The 23587-nt window shown below is 33.5% G+C and overlaps 1 protein-coding gene across 1 annotated transcript; it reads left to right on the plus strand.

Moving 5' to 3' along the window:
* The first annotated feature begins 1394 nt into the window (after nt 1–1394).
* On the plus strand, nt 1395–20440 carry LOC142335192 (uncharacterized). The gene is made up of 6 exons (XM_075383576.1): nt 1395–1599; nt 9190–9437; nt 12335–12656; nt 13170–13248; nt 15741–15988; nt 20246–20440. Exons 1-5 carry the CDS (start codon nt 1452–1454, stop codon nt 15976–15978), a joined length of 1035 nt encoding a protein of 344 aa, XP_075239691.1. The 5' UTR covers nt 1395–1451; the 3' UTR covers nt 15979–15988; nt 20246–20440.
* The last annotated feature ends 3147 nt before the right edge of the window (nt 20441–23587 follow it).

Here is a 23587-nt window from a genome sequence, read left to right on the forward strand (position 1 = left end):
ACATTGAAATGGTTCTGAGATATAATTGTTATGAATTTTAGCAACAACTCAATAAAATTTGCAACTGTTTTTAACTTTTTTGAAAAACTTTCTCGTTTTGTGAGTTTTTCGATGTTTATGAGCAAATCAAAGTTTCTTACTCCTTGCAGAAGAGATACTAAACAAATAAAATAGACAAAAAATATGTTTGAACATACTAATAATGCGAAATTTAGAAGTTTTCAAAAAGAAATTCAGTATTAATTTTTTTTAACGTTTTGTCACTTTTCTCGAGTTTTTCTGTTTTTATTAGCCAATAATTGTCTTTCACAGCTTGTGCGTGTTTCAATGGGTATACTTAAGTGGATTAAATTTTGCCTTCTGGACAAAAGTTTCAAGAGTCTTAGCCATGGTTATTAAATTTATTGTGTTTAATTATTTTTTCAAATAATTTAATTGTCTGGTTCTAACTGTATTGTAAGGCTTGCAATTCGATTTGCTGTCTGCTGGCTATGTTTATTTTGTCGTATTCCTCAATTTTTGTGACAATCATTTGATCACGCGCAAGATCTCAAAGAGCAAACTTTTTAGTGACTGATACCGCTCAGAAGCTAAACTTTCATTAAGAAAGTCAATAGTCCAATCGGCCTATTTTCAATTAGGCAGATTGGACTATTGACTTTCCTCATGAAAGTTTAGCTTCTGAGAGGTAACAGTCACCAAAAAATTTGCTTTTTGAGAACTTGCGATAAATATTACGTACACTACCTTGACAGCTATGGCAACAGTGATCGTGAATTACAAAATTTCAACTAAGATGTGTAAATTTTTTTAAAAAGGTTATACAATTTCACTATCTTGATGGAAAATTCACGAGGTTACGCATAGCAAAGGATTTATCATGCAAAAGGCAATTGGTTTAGTCAGTAGATTTTATCCCTAGAGTAAAATTGGGAGCCAAGAGAAATTATTTCGCAATTCTATCTGTTTATGGACAATGACACCCCAGCCATCTGGAATAGAGGAAAACAGAAAAAAATATGTATTGTGGACCAACATTTTTGGATAATATTGTTTCAAATAACACCAGTAATTTATGGAGCTTTGGCATATATCTCAGCGAGAGTCCAATTAGAGTGTTTAGACGTTTTTGGAAAAAATTAGGCCTGCGTTATCAATCAATGATCATCAATTAATCTTAACTCCTTTGTTAATCTCAACTGTTTCGACTTTCATGAGAAGAATCTTCCCATCAGGCGACCATCTATCTAATTAGACCAAAATTTTGAGCTAAGAGAGAATTTTGAGAAACCATGGTCACACAAAAATCTAAACAACAGTCGCATCGAGACCTGGATAAGAGACTGAAATCTGCAAGACATCAGCCTGGGAACAATTTTTTAATTCAAGGTACCACACAAGTGCCTAGAACGGATGAAGGGGTACAGACAACATCAACAATCACTGACAAGATGAGACTGGCATCTACCACTAGTAATTGGCCACCATCAACAGCGTCCAACACTGACCGCCCTACTTCATCTGCGAATCAACAACAGCTTCAGACTACTTTTGGTAGCTCTCAGAGCAGCTGTAACTACGCAACAGCCTTCAGAAAAAGTAAACCTCCTTCGGTCAACTTTCCAGTTATCTCGGGCTAATTTTCTACCGCTAAAAATTGCTGGAAAGCAATCTTAGTTCACCAATTTTTGAATTTGGAAACAGTACCTGCAATAACGAAGAAAATATTACAAAAAAAGTCGGTGGATGAACTAATTTCTCGTTAAAAAACATGCAAAAAATCTCCGATAGGGAAGATTAGAACCCTAATCTACCGAACCGCCGGGTCACTGAACATGACACGTAAGAGATGTATTGAGAATAAAATGCAGGATCATTTAATTTAAGAATAGAATTATGATATCCCGGGTTGACCAAACTTACTTACCATAAAACGGAACATATATGGTCCATAAACGTCCATAAATATTCCGTTCTTTGAACTTACTATGATTTGTAAGTTTCCATAATGGTCCGTTTTAAGGTTGGTAAGTTTATATACCAACAAGGCGGCTCGTTAATGTGCGTTCGCACATGATATTCCGACCCGAGCTCATCTACATTTTTGACTTGTCAACCAAATGAAGAAATAACAAAAATAGATGTTTGAATTTAAAACAATCGTCACACTACCTATCTACTAATTGAATTACATAATGCAATGCCTTATTACAGTGCCAATGAGATCTGACCTTAAAGAGACTACGAGACAAAAAACAACCAAAAAAAATTAGCAAAAACAAAAAGTTCACGGCAAAAACTGAATATCTAAATTTTAAAGCACTTAGTAACAACGTCAAAATGCAGTCAGATAAAACCTTAACTACTGAAATTTAATTTCTCCTAACTATACAGCGGATGGAAGGTTTTCTTAATGAGACTATGTTACAAGTCAACAAGAGAACGATCAATGAGGCGAAATTCAAAAATTAATAAACATTTTTTTAATCCCAAGAAATTTCAAATGTCTTAAAAATCATCAGTTTTTAACTAAATAATCATTGATAAATAACTAAAAATTATTAAAAAACCAAAAGTTTTGTCTTTGGGAAGACTAAGCCTTAGAAACGAACTGAAGGGAAACTTAAAAAGTTAGAAACGATTTGCGAAAACAAACTATTGCTACCATTAAAATCATTAGCTATTATCTGAAAATCATGTAATTTTAATTCAGCTCTTATTTCTACTAATTCAGCTGCAGGACTTATACTGAGAGATTAAATGAATTTATTTGGGCCAGATTTGTGAAGCATTTGGAGCTGTTACTACGCGATTCTTGTGAAAGAAGATTAGAAAAGCCAAAAAAAGACTAATTAAAAAACGTTTAAAAAAACGCATATTGTCCAATAAACAAAGCACCTGTGACAAATAAAATCAGTAGATGAGTTATTTTTTGAAATACGAAAATTGGGATGTGATCTCTCATTGATGAAAATAAGTTACAATTTGACGAAAAGAGCAACGAAAACTGAAAAGTTTGAAAAAGGGTTGACAATGTTTTTCAAAAACTTTAAGACTAAGGACTATAAGTTAACCAACTAATTCGGGTAACGTCAATAATTCAATCCTCAACCTCAAGCTTAAGAGACTTGTCAGCAATTTATAGCTGCCGAAAGAACAAAAACAGGCAAAAACAGCAATTTCAGGAAAAAAAAATGAGCGAGAGAAGTGTCGAAGGCATTAAAAAATGAACTTTCCACTAAAAACTTTTCTGTGTTCAGTTATTTTCAAATATGAACAAATACATTAGAACTACGAAAATTTTGAGAAAACTCGTAGTATAAACGCAATTAATTTCATTAGCTTTCAACAGAATCCACTAAACACGCTAAACGATGCCTCTATGGGACAAAAAGTTTGTTTGCCATTAATATTTTGTCAATAAAGCCATACAACAAGTTATTGACGACAAAGACTTACTAAGAGTCCACAAAAAAAAGTTTAGGATCCGTTAATATTCGGTTAAATTTTCGAAAAACTTAAGTCTTAAGAGCCATTGAACTTAAAAGCTTTTAAGGGAGGTCAATCACTGCACTCAAAAACAACACGCTGACAGGAAAAAGATGTTTGTCATGCATAGATGATCAATAAGAGATCACAATAAGTCTGAAGAATATGAAAACAACAACAAAGACAGGCAACAACCAAAAATTCAGTAGAAAAGTGCCAGAAGAATGTGTCGAAGCAATTTAAATCATAAGTTCTTCTCAGAAAACTTTATATATGATTCGTTAGACGTATTCCCTAAACTAATGGGAACTATCAGCACTAGGATAATGTGATAAGATTTCAAATTAATCCAAAAAATAAGAAAAAGTACCCGAAAATTTTATAAAAAATATGAAAATTAGTGGCCTTGAAGTTTTAAAACAGATAAGTAGAAGATAAAACCGCTAACCAGAATAATTTTGGCTGCACTAGAAATTAAAAGGGATACTATAAGTACAGAGACTGACTAACAGTCCACGAAAAAAAGTTTAGGATTGGTTAATGTTCAAAAAAATTTTAGAAAACCTTTTTTAACAGCCATTAAACTCAAAAGCTTTTAGCGGAGGTCAAAAACTACGCTCAAAAATAACTCGATGGCAGGAAAAAAATGTTTGTCATGCATAGATAATCAATAAGAGATCACAATAGGTCTTAATACAATGAAAACAACAATAAAAATACGCGGAAATTTTGAATTCTTGTGTCATTGAAGTCATTTGATCAATAGTTAGAAGATAAAAACGTCAACGAATTTTATTTTAGTTTCAGTAGAAAGCAAGTGAGTTCTGTCAATACTGAGCATGAATAACAGTTGACAAAAACTTTACGATTGGTTAATGTTCAAAAAATTTTCGAAAAGTTTGTTTTAAATTCTTAACAGCCATTAAACTCAATAAATTTCAACAAAAGTTAATAAGTACGCTCAAACAACCTTCAATAGGAGAATGGGAATGTTTGTCATGCATAGGTGATCAATAAGACAATCACAAAAAGTCTTATGACTATGAAAACAACAACAAAGAAAGGCAAAAACCAAAATTCAGTAGAAAAGTGCGAGAAGAAAAGGTCGAATCCATTTGAAACCATAAGCTTTTCTCTGAAAAATTTATCTGTGATCCACTGAACGTGTTCTTTAAGCCCATAGGAGCTGTCATTTTTTGTCATTTTCTGTCAAAGATTTCATAAGTAACCAATAATACAGAAATACAGAAATATCCAAAAAAAATTTAAAACCTTTTGAAATCATGTGACATTGAAGTACTTACTAACAGTTAGAAGAAAAAACCACCAGCTAGATCCAATTTGGTTACAATAGGACGGAAGATAGTGCTGTCATCACAGAGACTGGCTTACAGTTCACGATAATAAGTTTATGATTGGTTAATGTTCGAAAAAATTTTCAAAAAAATATTTTTAAAGTTTCAACAGCCATTCGCTGTCCACTCAAAGGACTGGATATGCTCACTTAAATCTCATTACGGATCATATTACACTTTTAGTCAATGAGTCCAAACCATAAGACACCAAAAAAATTAGTAAAACCTCAAAAAGAAATTCAAAATTTCATTTAAAATGACGAAAACTCAGAGTCAAATTTAAAAAAAACATGACCAATTCCCTGAAAACGATTTTTTGTTCATTGGTATTCATTTGGCTGTAAAAGAGGTTTGTAATTGACGGAACTTGGATATGAAAAGTGACTTGTCTCCAGGTGGTTGAAAAAAGCAAAAAAAAGTAGAAAAGTTTTATAAAAAAAAGAGCTCTCAACTTTTTCGATATTGAAGCTCCCTATGAGACCAGAACTAGTCTTTTTTATCGCCTTTAGTCTATTAAGAACATAAAATTGGTGCATTTTTGGCAAGAAATTTAAGTTTAAATTACTATTTTTATAGAATTTGAAGAAAAATCAGACTAAAAGTGAACAAATATCCCGTGTTCGCACAAAACTTCAATCCTCGATAACTCCTCGAAAAAAACGAAAATAAAAAAATCTTTTTAATTTTGAATTCTACGCTGGACCAGCTTTTTAATGATACCACTCACATTTCTCTGCGATTACTATATCGATCGGCCAAAATTGACTGAACAAAAAAAACCCATTTGAGTGGGGTCGGAACAATCAATAAAACTTTTCATTTGTTAGAAACCAGTCGCAGCAATGCGAAGAATATACGAAAAAAACAATTGCAACGTAATTGTTCCCGAAAAGTTGTAAATTTAAGTGAGCATTCTTTTTATTGATATAAATCAGTCAAAATTCTTAACAGAATACAAATTATTTATTCCTGTCAGATTGTTGTTTTTTCAAGTAAAATTTCTTGATAACTCTATGGTATAGTTGCAAAGAAATGTATACAATTTGGTTTTTCAATCAGCAATTGAGAAATCATGCTACTCTGAGTTTCAATGGTTAACAACAAATGAAAATCAGAGTAGTCTGGAGAGAGAAATAAATGAATTACCACTATAGCAACTTAAGGAAAAAATCAATTGTGCTCCTTCGATTAATCAATTCGATTTGTGAAATTTGCTAAAAAATAAAGTGGAATAACTGGAAGATTTTATTTGGCTTTAAAAAAACAAATTAAATGCGCAAGAAGTTTCATCGAACAATTACTTGGAGTCATAAGAAAAAAAATTAGTTAAATTTAACTTATTTGTAGTTATAAACCTTCAGAAGAAAGCTACTTAATATAGTGAAATTGACAAGTTTTGCTCTGATGCTCAAACTTTTCTTCAAAAAATAATCTTCATTATCCTTTTCGACAATAAGAAACAATGTAGACATTATGTTATTTCAAAATATTAGAAAAAACTTGTGCATTTATATGTGAGGTTGTATGTGTAGGTGGTTGAGCCCCTTGTGAGATCTGTTGGGGTTTATGCGCATGAAACACATGTGATGATCATGTGCAGGAATCAAAATTATTGATTAGCTTCTAATTATTGCGTTAACGCGTTTGTTTGTGTAGATGCGAGTTACCGGAACGAGTTTCAGGTCTTGATCAGTACTTTTTCAGTAAAATACACGTAGATTTGTTTTATAAATGGTGATCACGTTTTATTTCCAGTCTAAACATATGTAAAGTCTTAACCAAGATATCACAGGTCTTAAAACGTTTTTAGTGCAATTTCTATACAAGCGCTAAAAAATGATCGTTCGTGAGTTCTTGCTTTGATAAAAGGGCGTTAGCGGGAGTTGTTATGTAACGACAAAGAACCCCTAGAGCACATTTAGTGCCATTTCAGCGCCCATTATGGCGTTTCGGGCTGGTTTTCGACCAAATTATAGCCAAATTTTGTGTTCTCTTGATTAAGATTATTTTGAACATGAAGTTGAATATGCTTTTCCCAGATTGTTGATATGTCGTCAGGAAAGCCCGGGTTGACAATTCGTAGTGGTCAAACAAGGATCATATATGATGTCATACAAATCATACGCTATTTCTTAGTAGGATCCTTGTATAATTGCCACGAAATCATCAATGATTTTGTATGATTACTGGGACATCATATATGACCCTTGTACGACAACCAGGATATCATAAAAAGTTGAGAGGATTATGATATTTTATGAATAGTGGGAAACCATTTATGACCGATGTATGATTACATGGGAATCATTTATGATCAAAGTTTGATTACCAGAAAATCATATATGCTTTTTTATGGTAACCAAGAAATCATATATGATTCTTGTATGTTAATAACAGGGAGATCATTCAAGTAAAATACACTAAGGAAACGATAAGCACCATTGTGGGAGACATCAATTAAACTTCTACACAGGTTATGATCTAAGCTTGTGAGTAACGCCAGGTTTTTGCGTCACTTAAAAATACAAATGCATACAAACCTGAGGACATAATGACGAAAATCTGCTGAAAGCAACATCTACTCAAAAGAATAGTTATAGATATCATAACACATAAATTTTCGCTAAATATTTCGCCTTTTCGACAAAAATTTCAAAATTTCGCTAAAAACTGAATTTTTCAGAAAATTCCAATTTTTTTGCAATTTTCACAATCGGACGGAATTTTATATATATATATATATATATATATATATATATATATATATATATATATATATATGTATATATATATATAGCCTTCGGTACAATTGGTAAAGTCCAGCGAAGTACAAAAATAACAGAAAAAAAAATCAAAAATATCTTGCATATACTATACCTCGGAAAATGAAAAACTATTAAAGAATTTGTTTTGAGACAGATATTGAAAGTATCCAATTTATGTTGTAGAATATTGATTTTCTCGAATTTTGTTTGAATAGAGACTGGAAATCTGATTTTTGTATGATTTTGTATCATTACAAGGTATTCATATATCCATATATGAGCTTGTATGATAAGCACAAAAAAACGCAAATTTCTTTATTATGGCGTAAATTAGCTGACAAAACGTTGGAATGTGATTGGCGTGTGCTTTTGATTGATTTCAAGAAAAAGTTGCTTGCCAGTTTATGATTCTTTTATGACTACCAGGAAATCATACTTTCATATATAACCTTGTACGACAAGAAGGAAAATTGAAAATGCTAACTGGGATAAAATGAACTGGTATCATTATCTAGCTTACTTCAAGCGAACTAAGCGTCACAATTGAGGCTGTTTAAGCGTCCTTTTAAAAATTGTATGACAGTTGCATGATTACCAGAATATCATACAAATTATATATGACCTTGTATGATTACCGTGGATCATATATGACCTTGTATGATTACCAGGATTTTTGTATGATGGGCAACCCGTGAGGCATCAAAAAGGGGTTGTGTGTTGCATATTGTGTGTGGATGATTATCTATAATGGAATACATGTCCGTGTGTATCTTTTTTGTTAAAGATAGTTAACTTTTGAAATGTTGCGGTTATCTTGGAGAAGATAGTTAAACTTGTAACAACTTGCAATTTCAGATGATTAATATGATCGAAACTGTAAGTCTCAGATTTTGTTCCTTTTGAGCTCGACTTTTATCGCTAAATTAAATTTAACACTGTCATTTAGTGTGGAAAACGCGAGGGTGTTAGTTGCTCATTTTACATAACAATACAATGTGACCGAAGTTGTCAAAACGCTTACTTTTCAATTTTATCAACACAAGAAGTCATTTTGCATTTCAGTTAATAAATACTAGATCTCGATTGTTTTTTCAGAATGTTCAAAATATCGTATCCTTTTAGACTTTGTTTGAAATTTCATCTTTCTATGTCAATAATTTTCTCAAAATAATTTATTTGCCCTTCTTTTTATCATTTTTTCATGATTTCAATTCACACTTTTGCAGTGTCTGCATGTGTGTGTATGTGTTTGTTTGCGTGTGTGTGTGTGTGTGTGTGTGTGTGTGTGTGTGTGTGTTGTGTGTTTGTGTGTGTGTGTGTGTTTGTGTGTGTGTGTGTGTGTGTGTTTGTGTGTGTGTGTGTGTGTGTGTGTGTCTGTGTCTGTGTCTGTGTCTGTGTCTGTGTCTGTGTCTGTGTCTGTGTCTGTGTCTGTGTCTGTGTCTGTGTGTAAACGAGGTGTCAACACGTATGTATTTTACTGTATGCAAGGGCACCAGTCGCAAAAATACTTGTGTTGCTGGGATTTTTTCTCTTCAAACTGTTGAATTCAAATGTAACATATCCTAATTTGATATGCATAGTTACCAGAAGAGGGAGTAAACGGCTCAGTTGTGTTGGGGGCAGTGGGAGTAGCAGTGATACCTCAACAGAGGACGAGAAGATTGTTAAAAACAAACAAAATGAGCAAAAGAACGGTGAGAAACCCACTGTGGAACCAGCAACACTGCCGCCTGATCAGAAGGAGTGTATCGCTGTTAGAGATGCAGAAAATAAGGAAGCAAAAGACATTCCTCCTCTTGACATCAGCGATGCTACAGAAATAATACATGTAAGTTATTTGAAAGAGAAAGTATGATTTACGTGTAATTCGTAATTTTCCGTCATGAAATATAATGGAATTTGTTTTAAGACTTTAGTCATATTTAGCTGCAATTGGAAACATGTTTTTTTTCTAATTTTCCTGTGCGTTTTTTTTTGTTGATGATACCAATTGGGTACAATAGTTTTTACCTAATCTTTTAATGTGTGGTGTAATACCTCTTATGGACTTTCATGCTGCATCTTCTATAAATCAAACGCTTGAAAATATAAAGCTGCAGAGATTACAACACTTCACTGGTCTCCATTTTAGGAGTACTGCCGATTAAGTGGTTGCAAAACAGCCAGAGACCCAAAAAAATTCCGGAAAATGTTTTACGAAAGTCGATGAACGCAAACTTGCTTAGAAAGTCAAGGAATAAAAAACTGAGTTTCAAACAGAAAATGACAAAAAATCCCATTTCTATGCATTATTTTGTATATTAATTCCGTGACGGTTGATAAGGTTTTGATGTTTGAGTCTTTTTTCTTTCTGTCTCTTTTTTTAAGTGACATGAAGGGAACTTTTTTAGCAACATAATGTCGTTATTTCTATGGCAATTTTTTCCACAAAAAGTTTTCTATGTTCAGAGCCCATTTTTCCTGCCTTTTTCTATTTTGTCTTTCCTTAATATTTTTTCAGTTGCTGCAAAAGTTGGAGCTCATTTCTCTTTGCGGTCAAGTCAATGAGTAGCTAATTGAAACCATAATTAATTTGGTGCTTGAGAAGGCGTAAAGGCTTTATCTCATGTGCTCACTTCTCAGAAGTTGATTATAACGGTTTCCAATTTCAATCAAAAGATAATGACTCCAATTTTTTGAAATCGAAATCAAAAATTTGTGTGGTTTTTTTCTTAGTTTTATCACGTCAAAAAGTAAACAATTTCTTATTGCATCCTCGTAGTTCTACAAATTAGTAGGCATGCGGCATTTCGATTTGTTATAACCATTTTCAAGTTCCTGGGTTAGAAAAACGTAAAATGTAATGTTTTTCAAGTTTTTTTAAAAAAAGTTTTAATTCAATATTATATGATTATCGTTTCTGGCTCGTAGGAATCCAATATAGCTTGGCGCATACTTCAGGAAAGCTAAATCTTTTTTTAATTGCTCCTGAACGTAATTAATAGCAATTATTGTAAACGTGTGTGTTTTTTTTATGCAAAATTTTTGCTTGACAATTTTGACTTTCCGAGTGACTTTTACGCCCTTGACTATTTGCATTTCGCGTGATCTACAATTCCCTCTATTTTTTAATTCCAATCACAATTTCAAGCAGCTGAACTCAATTGGCGGCAATTTTATACAAAAAGTCAACTGAAAAGTGCGCCGAAACTGGTGTTATTTTTTACTTTAAATTTTAATAGTGGTATATGTTAACCTCTACTGTGGTTATTTGAAGCCCACTATAGAACTTCTTAGTCCCATTTACGCTCCCCCAACCCCCGATTGAAGCAGGCTGTAATTGATTAGAGCTCCCACTAGTCGTTGAAGAGCAATTCCTCCGACGTTTTATTTGGTTATGTTTTTTAGTTCTTCACCTGAATTTATAATTGCTCTCGAAAAACGTTCGAGGTAATTTTTATGCTTTTTGTTTCAGGCTTTATTTTAACTGGCCGGTTTTAATTTTCAATTGACTTTATCCCTCTTGAGTTTTGTTTAACATGAATTGTATTCATTTTTAGCCTCTCAAACGGCTATTGTTAAGGCGCCCTCCTTTTTACATTTCAGGGATTTTGCTCACGCCGAAACAGGAAGTGGAGCGAAAAAAACTAGTGGTTTTGCGGCTTGAAGTTTTTTTGCTCTGATTTTAAAGTAAAGTGAGAAAAAGATGTTTGAATAGAAATTCGTTTTCTCGCTAGTGGTTTTTTGTCCATAAGCGGCATTTTGACTTGATTTTCTGTTTTTATTTAGGTTTTGTATCTGAATTTTCAGGAATGGTTTTCCCAACTCACTCATAGTCCGTTCTAGATCTAGTTTTTATGTAGTCAATGAAAATTTTGTGAATTTGACGTCAGGACTTGTCCTGCTATGTTTTTTATTTCGCTTTACCTTTTGATCACGTATTTCGTTTTACGTAAGTCGCGATTTTCACGTTGGACTTCTGACTTACGACTTACTTCGCTCACTGTTTCAACTGAATGGATTGTAATTTGTTTCATGCATTGAATTACGCAGTATAGTGAATACGGTCAGTCAAAAAGACGGGATAAACCGATAAAGCCCGGTCATTAAGTCCTTGAGAATTATGTTATCAAAGTTCATTAGAGGGTTTGCTAGCTGATATTGGTATTAAACTTATTAGCTTTCAGTGTAGAAGATTAAATAATTATAGTTTTAGAATCTATTTAAAACTGCTCACGACACAATAGAACACTTTTTGACATTGAAAAAAAAAACAGAAAAAAATCAGCCAATTCAGTTTTGACTTTTTTTTCTGTTTCAATCCCGACAATTTTCTCCCAACCAAAAGAACCGGCCTTAAGAGCCACACCTTCTCCAATGACTGAAGCTCAACAGTCGATTCCTAATAAGTTCGAGCTCCCACCAGTCGTTCTATAGCAATCCGTACGACCTTGGTCGTATGTTATACACTGAAAGAACAGGTCTTCGCAAATTATAATTTTTATTCTTTAAAGATCTTTTTAATGGTATTGAGGGCTAGCTAGTTTTAAATTAAACAGACAGTCAAAAATTCACACTGATTATTAAGAAGGATGGAACATACGCAATTCAAGCAAATTATCTATCATATTAAAAGTGGTTTCTTCTTCTAGGCGAAAAGTTTCTCTGTGTAGTATTCTAAAACAGTTATATATTGAAACTTAAAGGCAATCTATGGCAATTAAGTAGTTGATTTCTGTTTTGCAGTCATTCCGCCCACGGGTGGAAATTTTGGAACAAAAGGCACACTCGGTGGAAATTGAAAAAGAGCCAAGTGAACAAGTTGAAAGTCTCCGGTATGACGCAGAAGCCTCTCATTACCCATCACATGACATCTACCAACGCTCTGACAGTAAAACTCAGATAGGTGAAAAGGGGGGAAAAGATGGCCGTGGAACAGATGGAGATATTGTTGGGAAAATGAAAAGTGTCCAGTGCCAGACGTCTGAAGCGTGGGAGTCCAAAGTGGTGGCTGAGATCAACAAGGTCCAAGTGCTCACAAGTGCCAGTTGCCCGGATGATATTCAAGGTAATTTCAACCGTCTTGATCACAAAGAGGACCATTATTGTCGGTAGTCTCCCAGACATCCATCCTTTCGAAAGAATTGACCCGAGGTAAAAAAAATGATCTATTCCGTTTTGGCACCCTTCCCCGCTTAGTGATCATTAAAACCTCCTACCAAAATTTAAAATATAAGTTGTTTTGCATTTTGACCGACTGCAGTGTAATTGCACATGCTCTGTTACTGAGGGTGTTTAACGTTCAGGTGGGAAGGAAGGGGTAAACAAACGGAAAAATCAGAAAAAAAAACAATACACCAAATTGGCCATTTTCAGCAGTGCGATTTTGAGTGATAAAAATCTAACCCATTTCGTAGAGATGCTGTTTTAATACTTTTTATAACGCATTAGTTGCGTCCTTGATCAAGATTTTGTCGTATTTATAAATTATACTATCATTTGAATAGTAATTCTCTCGTAGTTTTCAATTGTCGTTCAACATTAACCAAAATATTAACTACTTCGTTTGGTATATTTTCAGCCACAGGAGATATCAAAGCTTCAAAAAGTAGCAAAGTGATGAAGCGGAAAACGAGCAAGTCATCAAAACACAAGAAAAGGTACAGAATCTATTATGTCAAATTGTTTCAGGGGCGCTTGCGTTAGAAAAAAAACGGCAATGTCGAGTCACAAATAGTGTGAATTTGAGCTAAATAGTGCAAATTGGCGAGAAAAGTTTGACATATACTAAATATTAATCTTGGCGTCAAACCACTTTATAAAAATTACTCGAAGTGTGAAACCTCGATTACGGAAGCCATCTCACTGTGCAGTGAATCAAAATTTGATACACCTTGATGGCATGCATGTTCTTGACATCTCTTGTAAAGTTTGAAACATTTTGCCAAGAACTTGAAATATCAGAATTTCCTGGTTAATCTTGATAAGATCTTATCACGATAAACCAAGAAAATTTCTTGGCATCTCTTGACAAAATATTGACAACTCTTAGTAACAGTTTCTAATATTTCCAATTGATGTTTGGTGTATTTCGGTCACAAGAAAAGAAAAGAAAACATCTTCCCGTGAACTCAAAGTACAATGTGAGGGTAAAACGAACCAAGCTTTCAGCATTAAAACCATTTTTTTATATAATATAATATTGATAAAGATTACTCAAAATTAGCAAAACTAGAGGATAGGAGGAGAGGAGCTGCAATAATTTTGTTTTCGAATTCTTATTTTTAAGTGAGTTTTGGCTTCAAGTTAGTTTCATTTTTTCTAGAGAAGGAAGAAGAGTGAATGTTTAAGTAATAAAGAGCAAAAATCTCAACTATAATTGCCTCAACTGTTTCCTGGTCTGATATCAGGCAAAATTCACTCAAGCAACAACATTTCAGTGAATGGCGAGTTTTTAGCTATAAGTCTCAGACTCTTTCCGTTTCTAATGACTCTATGACTATGGAAATTTTTTCCTGAATGTGCTTTGATGCAAAAACTGCCCTAGTTTATTTTGTAGCCGGGTCAGTAAAAAATCGTGTTTCTGAGTACAAATAGAGTTTTCTGTGAACAGTCGTCTATTATTCAAAATATGGAAGATATGAGTTATGTGTTTCATTGTTTTTTGTGTTTCCACCAGTTGTAATAATTGAGCAAATTGAACAAAACAGACATTAAAAAATATTAGCAAAATGTAGGAAGATATTCCAGCAAAGATTGGATGTTTTTTAGTCTAGTGTACTGTACCTGCTACAAAACATTTTTTGTTCGTCAATTAAAGATTTGAGAATTATTTATTGCTCTTGAACGAAGTTCATAGCAATTACTGTAAACGTGTTGGTCATTTTTATGTTTTCTGCTTGATCATTTTGCGCTTTTCTTCTTGAACATTCTGTGACTTCTCAAGTGACTTTTGCACGCTTTCGCTCCTCATTTTTGAGTGATCTCTATTTCTCTCATTCCGAAGTAAAGCTTGTTGCTAATATAATATTGGTTGCTTTGTAGCAAAACTAAGGGTCTGATAGCCCAGTGGCCAGTGCATGTGGTTTTTGCTCGGGAAGTCAATGGTTCAAATCCAGTCGGGGGCATTTTTTTCTACCCGCCTCTCGTTCAGTTTTCAGTTGTGTTTGACTGTTATATTAATTAATTATAAGATCTTCTTAGTTTTTTATGGGATTTTATTGAAGACCTTCCCGGTGCCGGTCCTGATCATGATGTGTATTATATACATACCGAGCTTGCTTCCACTTGAAAAATTTTGATATGCTAAAGAAAATTTGCTCAATTGTTGGCCAATGAACTAACAGAAGTTGAGTTTCCCCACAGTTCTTGATTATTCTTCTTAAATCTAGATAATTTGTGCTTAATCATATGATATTATGGTAAATCTTTTTTAAAGTTGCTTTATATTTCTTACACCATTTAATTTTGGTTATCTTTCTAAGATCTTGTTTCTTGATGCCCATGCAAAGATCTTGAATTTCGTACTAATCTTTATGTTTGCATGGCTAATTTTTCTTGATAATATTTTCTTAGCAAAATTTGCCATTTTATAGTGTGTTTCTTATCAAGGTGTATCAAATTGCGATTCACTGGGTGGTGTCACTAAAACTAACATTTTCATTCCATTACGTTAGCATCTTCAATCGATAAGCTGATGCCTTAAATTCATAATCTGACACTTTCAATCCATAAACAACTTCAATATATAAACTCGAATCTTCGATACGCGAGCTCATCTTTGATTCGTAAACTTTACTTCATTAGCTGGCATTAAATCCAATAGGAAAATTTCCGATTATTCTGTGATATGCTTCATGATTTGAAATGCCAGATTTATGATCGGATGATTCGAAGTGCAGGCTTATTGTTCTTATTTGTTTTGAAATACTGACCCCAAATACAGAGAACAAGTTCTTTAAAAGACTTTTTATTTAACAGCCTGGAATGAATCCCCAACCCCCCCCCCCCCCCCCCCAAAAAAAAATAAAAAATATTTTGTCACATCTTATTTCCTCGACTTCACATCGGGTTCTGATCAACTTTCTTTTGAACATCCATAAGAATAAACATATTGTCAAATGATTGCGAATGGCGAAATTCAATTCTTTAGGAAAACCAGCACATCAGTCAATCGTGGAGGTGGTATTGGGAGTAGTTGCAACTGTTTCTCAGTGAACAAGAGTAAAAGTGAAAGCGTGGAACAGGAGGAAATAGTGGCTGTGGATTGTAAGGAAACATCCGAGGAGGAAAAGGACACTGCTTCAGGGAATAAGTCAGAGGCAGATGGTCACGACAAACAGGCTGCTGTGAAAGCTGGAGGCGATTATACCATATTGTGTTGCAAATAAAAAAAACAAGGTGAATATATTATTATTTCTCAAAACGAACAAAAACACATGGAAACACTCCATTGACCAGATTGAAAATGATTAAAATGACCAGATCGGTCAAAAAGACATGAAAATACCCAGCCAAACCGAAACCGCCTATGATCCGGACTTTGGCTGGTTCATAGTTCCGGTGCATTCAAAAATGTGCTTGTTCAAAAGTCTGCATGAAAAGACCAATACAGGCTGAAATGTGACACGGCACAGATGTAGAATTGGTAGTTTTGATAAATGCAGGGGCAAAAAACATTTCTATCGAATTATGTTCTAGTACAGGGCCTAATCAATTACATAAACGAAGATATGTTTGTCTCAGTAATAATGGTGTACAAATGTGAGCAGTGTAGTTGGAACGGGAAAGTGCCAATTGATCCAACACTACTTGTAATGGGGAACCATTTTGCATGTCGTCTTCTTTTCCGCAAGCCGATGATGCAATTAAGTTTTCTTTGCATTGTAGAGAGATACGAGTTGTGCCATAAGAAAGCTCATTTAAAATAGAAATCCAATACACGCACGCATACAAACACACACACACACACACACACACACACACACACACGCGCGCGCGCGCGCGCAAACACATAAGACAATACAAACGCACACGCACATGTACTCACTCACTCATTTTTACTCACACACTTAGACTCGCACGCACGCACACACGCGCGCAAGCATGCACGCAGGCACGCACGCACGCACGCACGCACGCACGCACGCACTAACGCACGCACGCACGCACGCACAAATACACATACACCAAAACCACCACCACCACCGTTATCACCAACAACAAACATTGTTAGCTGATTTCTTAATAGTGTCATTTTCTACTGACCCAACTAATTTTTAGCTCTTGCTACAGCAATTCAAAAAAATTAGGAATTGTAACGCTGCCCCGTTTTCTTAGATGTTTTCGCACATTTTTTTGATGACCCTGAGCCTTTGAAATGGGTTAAAGGGCTAAAGTGTGTGAAAAAAAAGCCAATATTTTTATTCTCATAAGTGTTAAAAGTGATGTTATAGTTGCTAGCAAACCGTAAATTGAAATAGAAAAATTCAGCTTTTGAAAAGTTTTAGCGGAAAATTGACATATTTGTTTCTTTAAATACTTGTCATTTTCACTTTGTTGTTTTTTGTCTTGACAATTTGTTCTTACTCACGTTCTTTGTTAGTTCTCGTGAGTTTCGTGAATCTGGAATGTTCTTGAGTTATATACTTAATGAGAGATATGTTGTGATTATGCTAAAATCATCTAAAAACGTAGCAATTTTTCCAATTTTTTTCGCTTTGTATTTCTTGTGTCTCTTGAAATAAACTTTCTAAAATTTTTTGTAGTAGTGTTTTTATTAGGCAGAAATTAATTGTACAATTTGATGTTGAAAACATTACAATGAGCTGTCAAAACTGGCTTATTTTATACTGACAAATTTTTAAGAACGCCTGTCGTGTCTTTTTGATATTTTTTTTTGCTGGACCATAATCTTCAAAACTGATTTTATTGACCCATTGAAGTTTTCACCTCTTGTTAATATAAATGGAGAAAACTGTACTGAGAATCGTTTTTTATTCCTGTTAGTTTCTAATGTGTCCACCAAGTTTTCTGTTGACCTTCATATTAGATTAATGGTAGCATTAGGTAGTAAAGAGTAGACATTGAAAATGTTATTTCTTGAGCAAACATTCTCGAGCAAACACGTTTTTTGGGCATCAAAGGTGCCAAGTAGTTACTCGTTATCGCCAAATTTTGTCTTTGGTAAAGATGAGTTTTATTTATATATTTAACTTTTTTTAAAATGAAAAATTAATAACATTCTTTGTTTGTTCTCTGCTTGGTCCCAAATGCTTTTTGAGAGTTTTTGTTGGTCATATTATCATCAATGGGTTGCTTTCGGCTAGAAAAATTTTTTGTATTGAAGACAACACGATTAATTTTTAGCCATGATTTTGAGTTTTGTTTTAAGCAACTCTTTTCATCAAAGCATACTTATATTTTTGTTTGGGTGTTTCATCATGCATTTTTATAGCCAGTTAGGTATTATTCATAGATTTGATTGAGCACCTCGCTTTAGTTGTTTCTTTGTTTCTTTATGTTTTTTAAAGATCAAGTTTAATAGTTTAAACTGGTCATAAGTGCGGCTAAAATCGATTTGTCAAAGAAACGTAGAAACGCAGAGTTAAAATATTGCAGCAGGATTACGATACTGCAGCAACGTAGAGCAAAATTAGGTTGAAAAGTGAATTCAGATGTTTTAGACAAAGGCCGCACTGAAACCTAACAGGCCCATGTTGACATCACGTGGCCAGTGCCCAATAAATTGAACATATATGCTCAATTATATCCCGTATTTTGAATCCTATTTAATATTGAATTGTGATTGCTTGTGGCTCACGAATCTAGCTCAAAGTTGTTTCCAAATTGGATATATGTTTACTCAGTTTTCACGATGCCTGTTTTTGGTGCTAGCGTACAAACTTGGGACGATATTTCGTGATGGACAATAGTTATTAACCAATCACTACGTCATAAGTCACTAGGTTCTATACTATAGGTAATTCATTTCCACGTTGCCCATTTCCACGTTTACGGTATCTAATTAATGAAATGAAAGAAAGCTCAATTAATAATTAGTTTCAGAAACTTTTCTCTCGACACTAAGGGTGGATCAAGAAAATAATGAGAGATTCTACAATTACTTTTAACACTGTTGATAAGAACAATTAAGTCTTTCAATTTTGTCTCAATTAGTAACTACTATAAATTGGACAATAAAGTTCTGAGCTAATTACATTCTCAAAACGATGGCATTTGTTTAGATTTATCCATGAATACTGGTTACAAATCGTGACCTTTTTTAAAAAGATAAAAATAATTTATTCCATGTTTTGCGTAACTTTATTCCATCCTTGGAAATAGTATACGAAACATGAAAAGCGGGACTATATGTTGTCACGTGGCCAGTTTTCCACGAACATTCTTTTCCACGAACTAAAAACACGCGTTAAAATTTTTCAATTGTTAAAATTTGATCTTTTTCAGACTATGACCTTTAATCAGATCGTCCCAGATTCAAGACCTCCCTGATCGGACTATTGTGCCACCCAATAAATAGTATAACTTTGGTGCCATCAAAACTGTTTTTGATTAGATTTTTTACCAAAATTTTTTCTTTGATCGATTACTCTATAAAATCTTCTGATCAACTTATTTGAAAACTGGCAAGGGGTTTCTTGGGTATTTTATGCGTTGTTTTTGTGTACAGACGTGATAATGTACTTTTGCAAAACAGATGACTTCACTTTGCATGGCGACAGCCTTACGATAAACACGGAAGTTCGAAATATTGATAGTTTTTAATCAATACTCTCGAAATTTAGCATCTAAAATATATGGTGTATAAGTATCTAACTGAAGTAATAGAGCACAGCGAAAATTATTGCAGATTGAACAAAAATACTGATTTCATCCACATGAGCAATGAAATAATTTTGCAATTTTTTTTCAAATCTGATTCGGACCGTGGAATGTTAGTAATTAAGACACAAGCAGTTAAAGCGCATTTGGACTCAAATAGATAAACCAGTGCCAAATGAAATGCTTGAAAAATTTTTATACTTTGTATTAATTGCGGATGAAAGACAAATCGCAGGTTAGCATTTACGATAGGAATTTTTTTATCTGAATTAGCTTTCAAAGTAATTGAGAGCAGAATTCATCAAATGAGTTACTCTACGGAAACTACATTGACTTTTGAAAGTGCTAACAATTTTTCCGGATAAAAGTAAAAAAAATTGATCAATAGTTTCAGAATTTTTCAAATTTAGCTTGCATGGACTGACTGTAGTGACGAATATTTCAATTGTTGAGGCAATTGAGTTAACTGTCAATGCTTTTAGCTTCAACCTAAAATTTTTTCCTAAATAACAGTGACTAGCGCAAGTTTTTCAATTGTTAAAAATTGCTGATATTTTCCAGATTATGTCCTCTAATCAGACCGTTCCAGACCCAAGACCTCTCTGATCAGACCATTGTGCCACCCAACAAATAGTATAACTTTGGTGCCTCCAAAACCATCTTTGATTGGATTTATTTTCCAAATTTTTTTCTTCAATCGATCAGTCCATAAAGGCTATGCCTTTTTACCAAAAAAAACATTGATCTGAAGTTTTTTGACTCTGGAACTTCAAGCTGGGGAAATACAGAACGGAAAAAAATAATTTGATTTAGAATTCAAGAAGGAGCCCGTTCCATGCATCAAAAACAATGGAATATGCAGTATTAATGGACTTTGTCTTGTGTGAGAGAAATTTACCCTCATTTTATTCGCAGAAGAAGTGCACGATCTGCTGCAAAACAAAACGTAACCAAGGTCAACTTAGTGAGAAACTAAGCGCATTTGTATTTTAAGTTTTTTATGTTACATTTTCATTCCGACAGCAAAATTTTTATTCTCTTTTGAATGATTAGAATTGGGAGAACACTATAATTAACTGAAATTTTTATTTTACACGAACACCTTTATTTTAAATTTTTTTTGTTTTTTGACAAATAAAGAAGTTGCACATTTGATATCAATCAAGTTAATTGTAGTATTGCCATACAATCGAATCGGTGAAATCCGTTGTCGCAATAGGTTTTTCATCCTCGCATAGGCGTTGTTACACATCACTCAGTACTATTATTCATGGAGAAAAAATAATTATTCTACTTTGGGCCGCTGATTTTTCACCAAATATGTTCAATCATCACCTTTTTGAAAGCCCGTAAATTTCTTCTATCTACCCAAAATTTGATATGTTAAACGATTTGAATACAAAGCTAACCATTTTGCACTTTTTGAAAGATGGAACCCATTTGGCACACATTGCTTGTGTTTTATTCTTGATTGGTTTTCAAAGAAAATAGAAGATTTATGCTTTGTAAGGATATTCATTTTGACAGATGGTTTAACATGTTGTAACGGCTGCTCTTCTATCAAAGATAAGGAAACTTTTACATCGCCCAGTTCGTTTAAGCGGTTTCAAATCTGTTCGGATATAACACTTTCGCAGTTAAATTTTGTGAACTGTTTTATACGACATAGTGTAAAATACCGTTGCATTAATTGTTAATCAGTTTGTCCCAATAACTAATTGTTCTGTTCAAAAAAATTGGCTGTGCTGTTCTACAAATTTGTTACGCTCGGAATAAAAAAAAATTCGAGGCTAAAATAATATAATTTTGCTTGAGTTTTGTTAATAGTTCAAATTATAAACCCAATAAAGTACATTCCTTTCCGAAACAGTTTTAGCCCTGTAAGATGCCTAAAAGTATACTCAGTTGCAACCTATATTTAGCAGTTGGTTGAAATGAAATCTTATAAGACAGAAATCAAAGAAAAAAAACAAAGTGCATTAACAAAAATTTTAATTGCTTTAATTATGCCAATGAGCTATATTTGACAACTGTGTAAACAGCAGGAAAATCTGATTCTGTCTTTTAAACAAATTTTTCTTTCATAGGAACTTTTTTCCTCATATAAAAAGATTGAGAACATCAATAAATTCTCTTTTCAAGGAGTCAAAGTGAATTCAACCGTGCATTCACCGAAATGACCTAAACAAACAGGACAGGATAGCAAATGATTACCAATCAACAATTGCACTTCGATATGCACTAAGTGCGACTTTAATAACGAAAAATTAACGATTTTGAACTGATTTTTTTGTATTTCTCATGCTCCTTTTGCGCTGCTGGACACGTAAATTTACAAGTCAAAATTGCGTTTTTGGACGGCTGTAGACTAGAATGTCGACAGAACAGAAACAATTTGACATAGCGTCACCCCTTTGCAGTACAGCTTTTCTCTCAAAAGTAGCTTGTTGAAGATATAAAACTTTCGAATGTTTGCTATCAACAAGACGTCGATTCGCAAACCAATCGTAAGGACTCTGATGCAAATTTGTAATGACTTGTTTAAGTCGTTCATAAATCCAATAACTGTATTGTTGATAGTGAGGTAGTTTGAGCTTGAGCTCTAGTTTGAATTCACGTTTGATTTTTTTCCACGGACTAATAATAGTTAGTAAATAGTATGTTGACAAAAATGAACAAATCAATTTGGCTTCAATTGTTTATAGCATTGAGGTTTGCTGGTCATGCTATACTAAATTTACTGTTTGATTAGGCATTGAGTTCCTCTGTTCAGCAAAAGGCTTGGTATGAACACATGTAATCATTTGTTTTCATAACATTAACACCTAAAAAGCTCCATGATATAAATATACCTTCTTTTTATTAGAAAGTTCATAAGCGTAATTGCTTTCCTATTGATTGCTCTTCAAGCTGTTCCTTTTGTACTGATCAAATTGTTACATAGACCTTTTGTACTCTAATTTAACAATTCAAAGAGGAGTGATTTAAAACGAGTGTAATTAAAACAACGAAATGCTTCAAAGCAAAGCAAATGCCTAGGTCCAATTGAGCAGAGAGAAGACAAAGCGGTTTTTTCTCCAGCGCATTTTTGGGGAGAGAACGAGATAAGAAGTTGTGAAAAAAAAATTTGTTAAGCGAGCGGTTTTCTTACTACGTGGGGCATTTTCTAGGCAGTATTTTCGTTTAAACTCCATTTTTTTCAATTATGGGTGTTTTTTATCGTTTAGTTTACCCAAATTATTTATAGTTCGTTTGAAAGCATTTAAACCTTAAGATCCGGAGTTGAGCTGTTTTTTCCATTTTGGCATGCTGGACGCTTTTTCAACAGATTTTTTTGTTTGAGTGATTTGAAGCAAATTTTGGCCGAATTTCTTCTGTTTTATATTTTTTGCTGGTTTCTTCTGATTTTAAGCTTCTCGTTATAGTTTTTCCACTTCAATCCTTAGCATAGAGCTATTGGATAAATTTTGCTCCTAAAAAGTGCCCTTGAAGGCTAGTCAGGGCAGTTTTCACTGAGCTAATGGATGCAAATCAATATTTTTTCTTATTTTCTCTCTTCGCATTTCTTTTGTCGTTTGATATGTTTCTGCAATGTGTTGGGCGATTAAATAGGCAACAATGAATTGCTTACCCGAATGAATGGATTTACAGTAGCGGTTTAGCTTTTTGCCTATCATTTCGTTCAAGAATTTTTGTTGAAATTTTTTTTTGACGTTTTCCTTCATTTCATTCCCCTTTCCTTGTTTTTTTATTATGAACTGTTTGTTTCGTTTTTTTTGTGAATTGGGAGTCTTTTTTTAGCAAAAATTCCTTGGTTACCAAATTTTGTGCCAGTAGTTTTGTTGGAGGCAAAATATGTTTAAAAAATGATCAGATTCTTTATCAGTTTTTGATAAAAGATACTTTCCGTTGTTAATTTTTTGTTATTATTTTAAAAATTTTAGCATAATTATTTGGGAGGTCCATAATTTCAACCAGTGCGGTCAATTTTCTATTTCGAGGCATATACGGAATGCTTTTGGCTATGTTTTTTTTATTAAATGAGCGAGCAAGAAAACCGGAAGTTCAGAGAGGAATACATATTGGAAATATTATTTTAGAGAGAGAAATTATTTTGGTTATCTAATTCGAAGAGCAGAGAAGTGAAATTGGTTT

The sequence above is a fragment of the Convolutriloba macropyga genome, chromosome 2, assembly GCF_964194025.1.
Source record: "Convolutriloba macropyga chromosome 2, txConMacr16.3, whole genome shotgun sequence".
Classification (NCBI taxonomy): domain Eukaryota; kingdom Metazoa; phylum Xenacoelomorpha; order Acoela; family Convolutidae; genus Convolutriloba; species Convolutriloba macropyga.

Coding starts and splice junctions, on each gene's coding strand:
- LOC142335192 (XM_075383576.1), top strand. CDS start 1,452: ATGAGACTGGCATCTACCACTAGTAATTGGCCACCATCAACAGCGTCC. Junction 9,438..12,334: donor ATGCTACAGAAATAATACAT/GTAAGTTATTTG, acceptor TCTGTTTTGCAG/TCATTCCGCCCACGGGTGGA. Junction 12,657..13,169: donor TTGCCCGGATGATATTCAAG/GTAATTTCAACC, acceptor GTATATTTTCAG/CCACAGGAGATATCAAAGCT.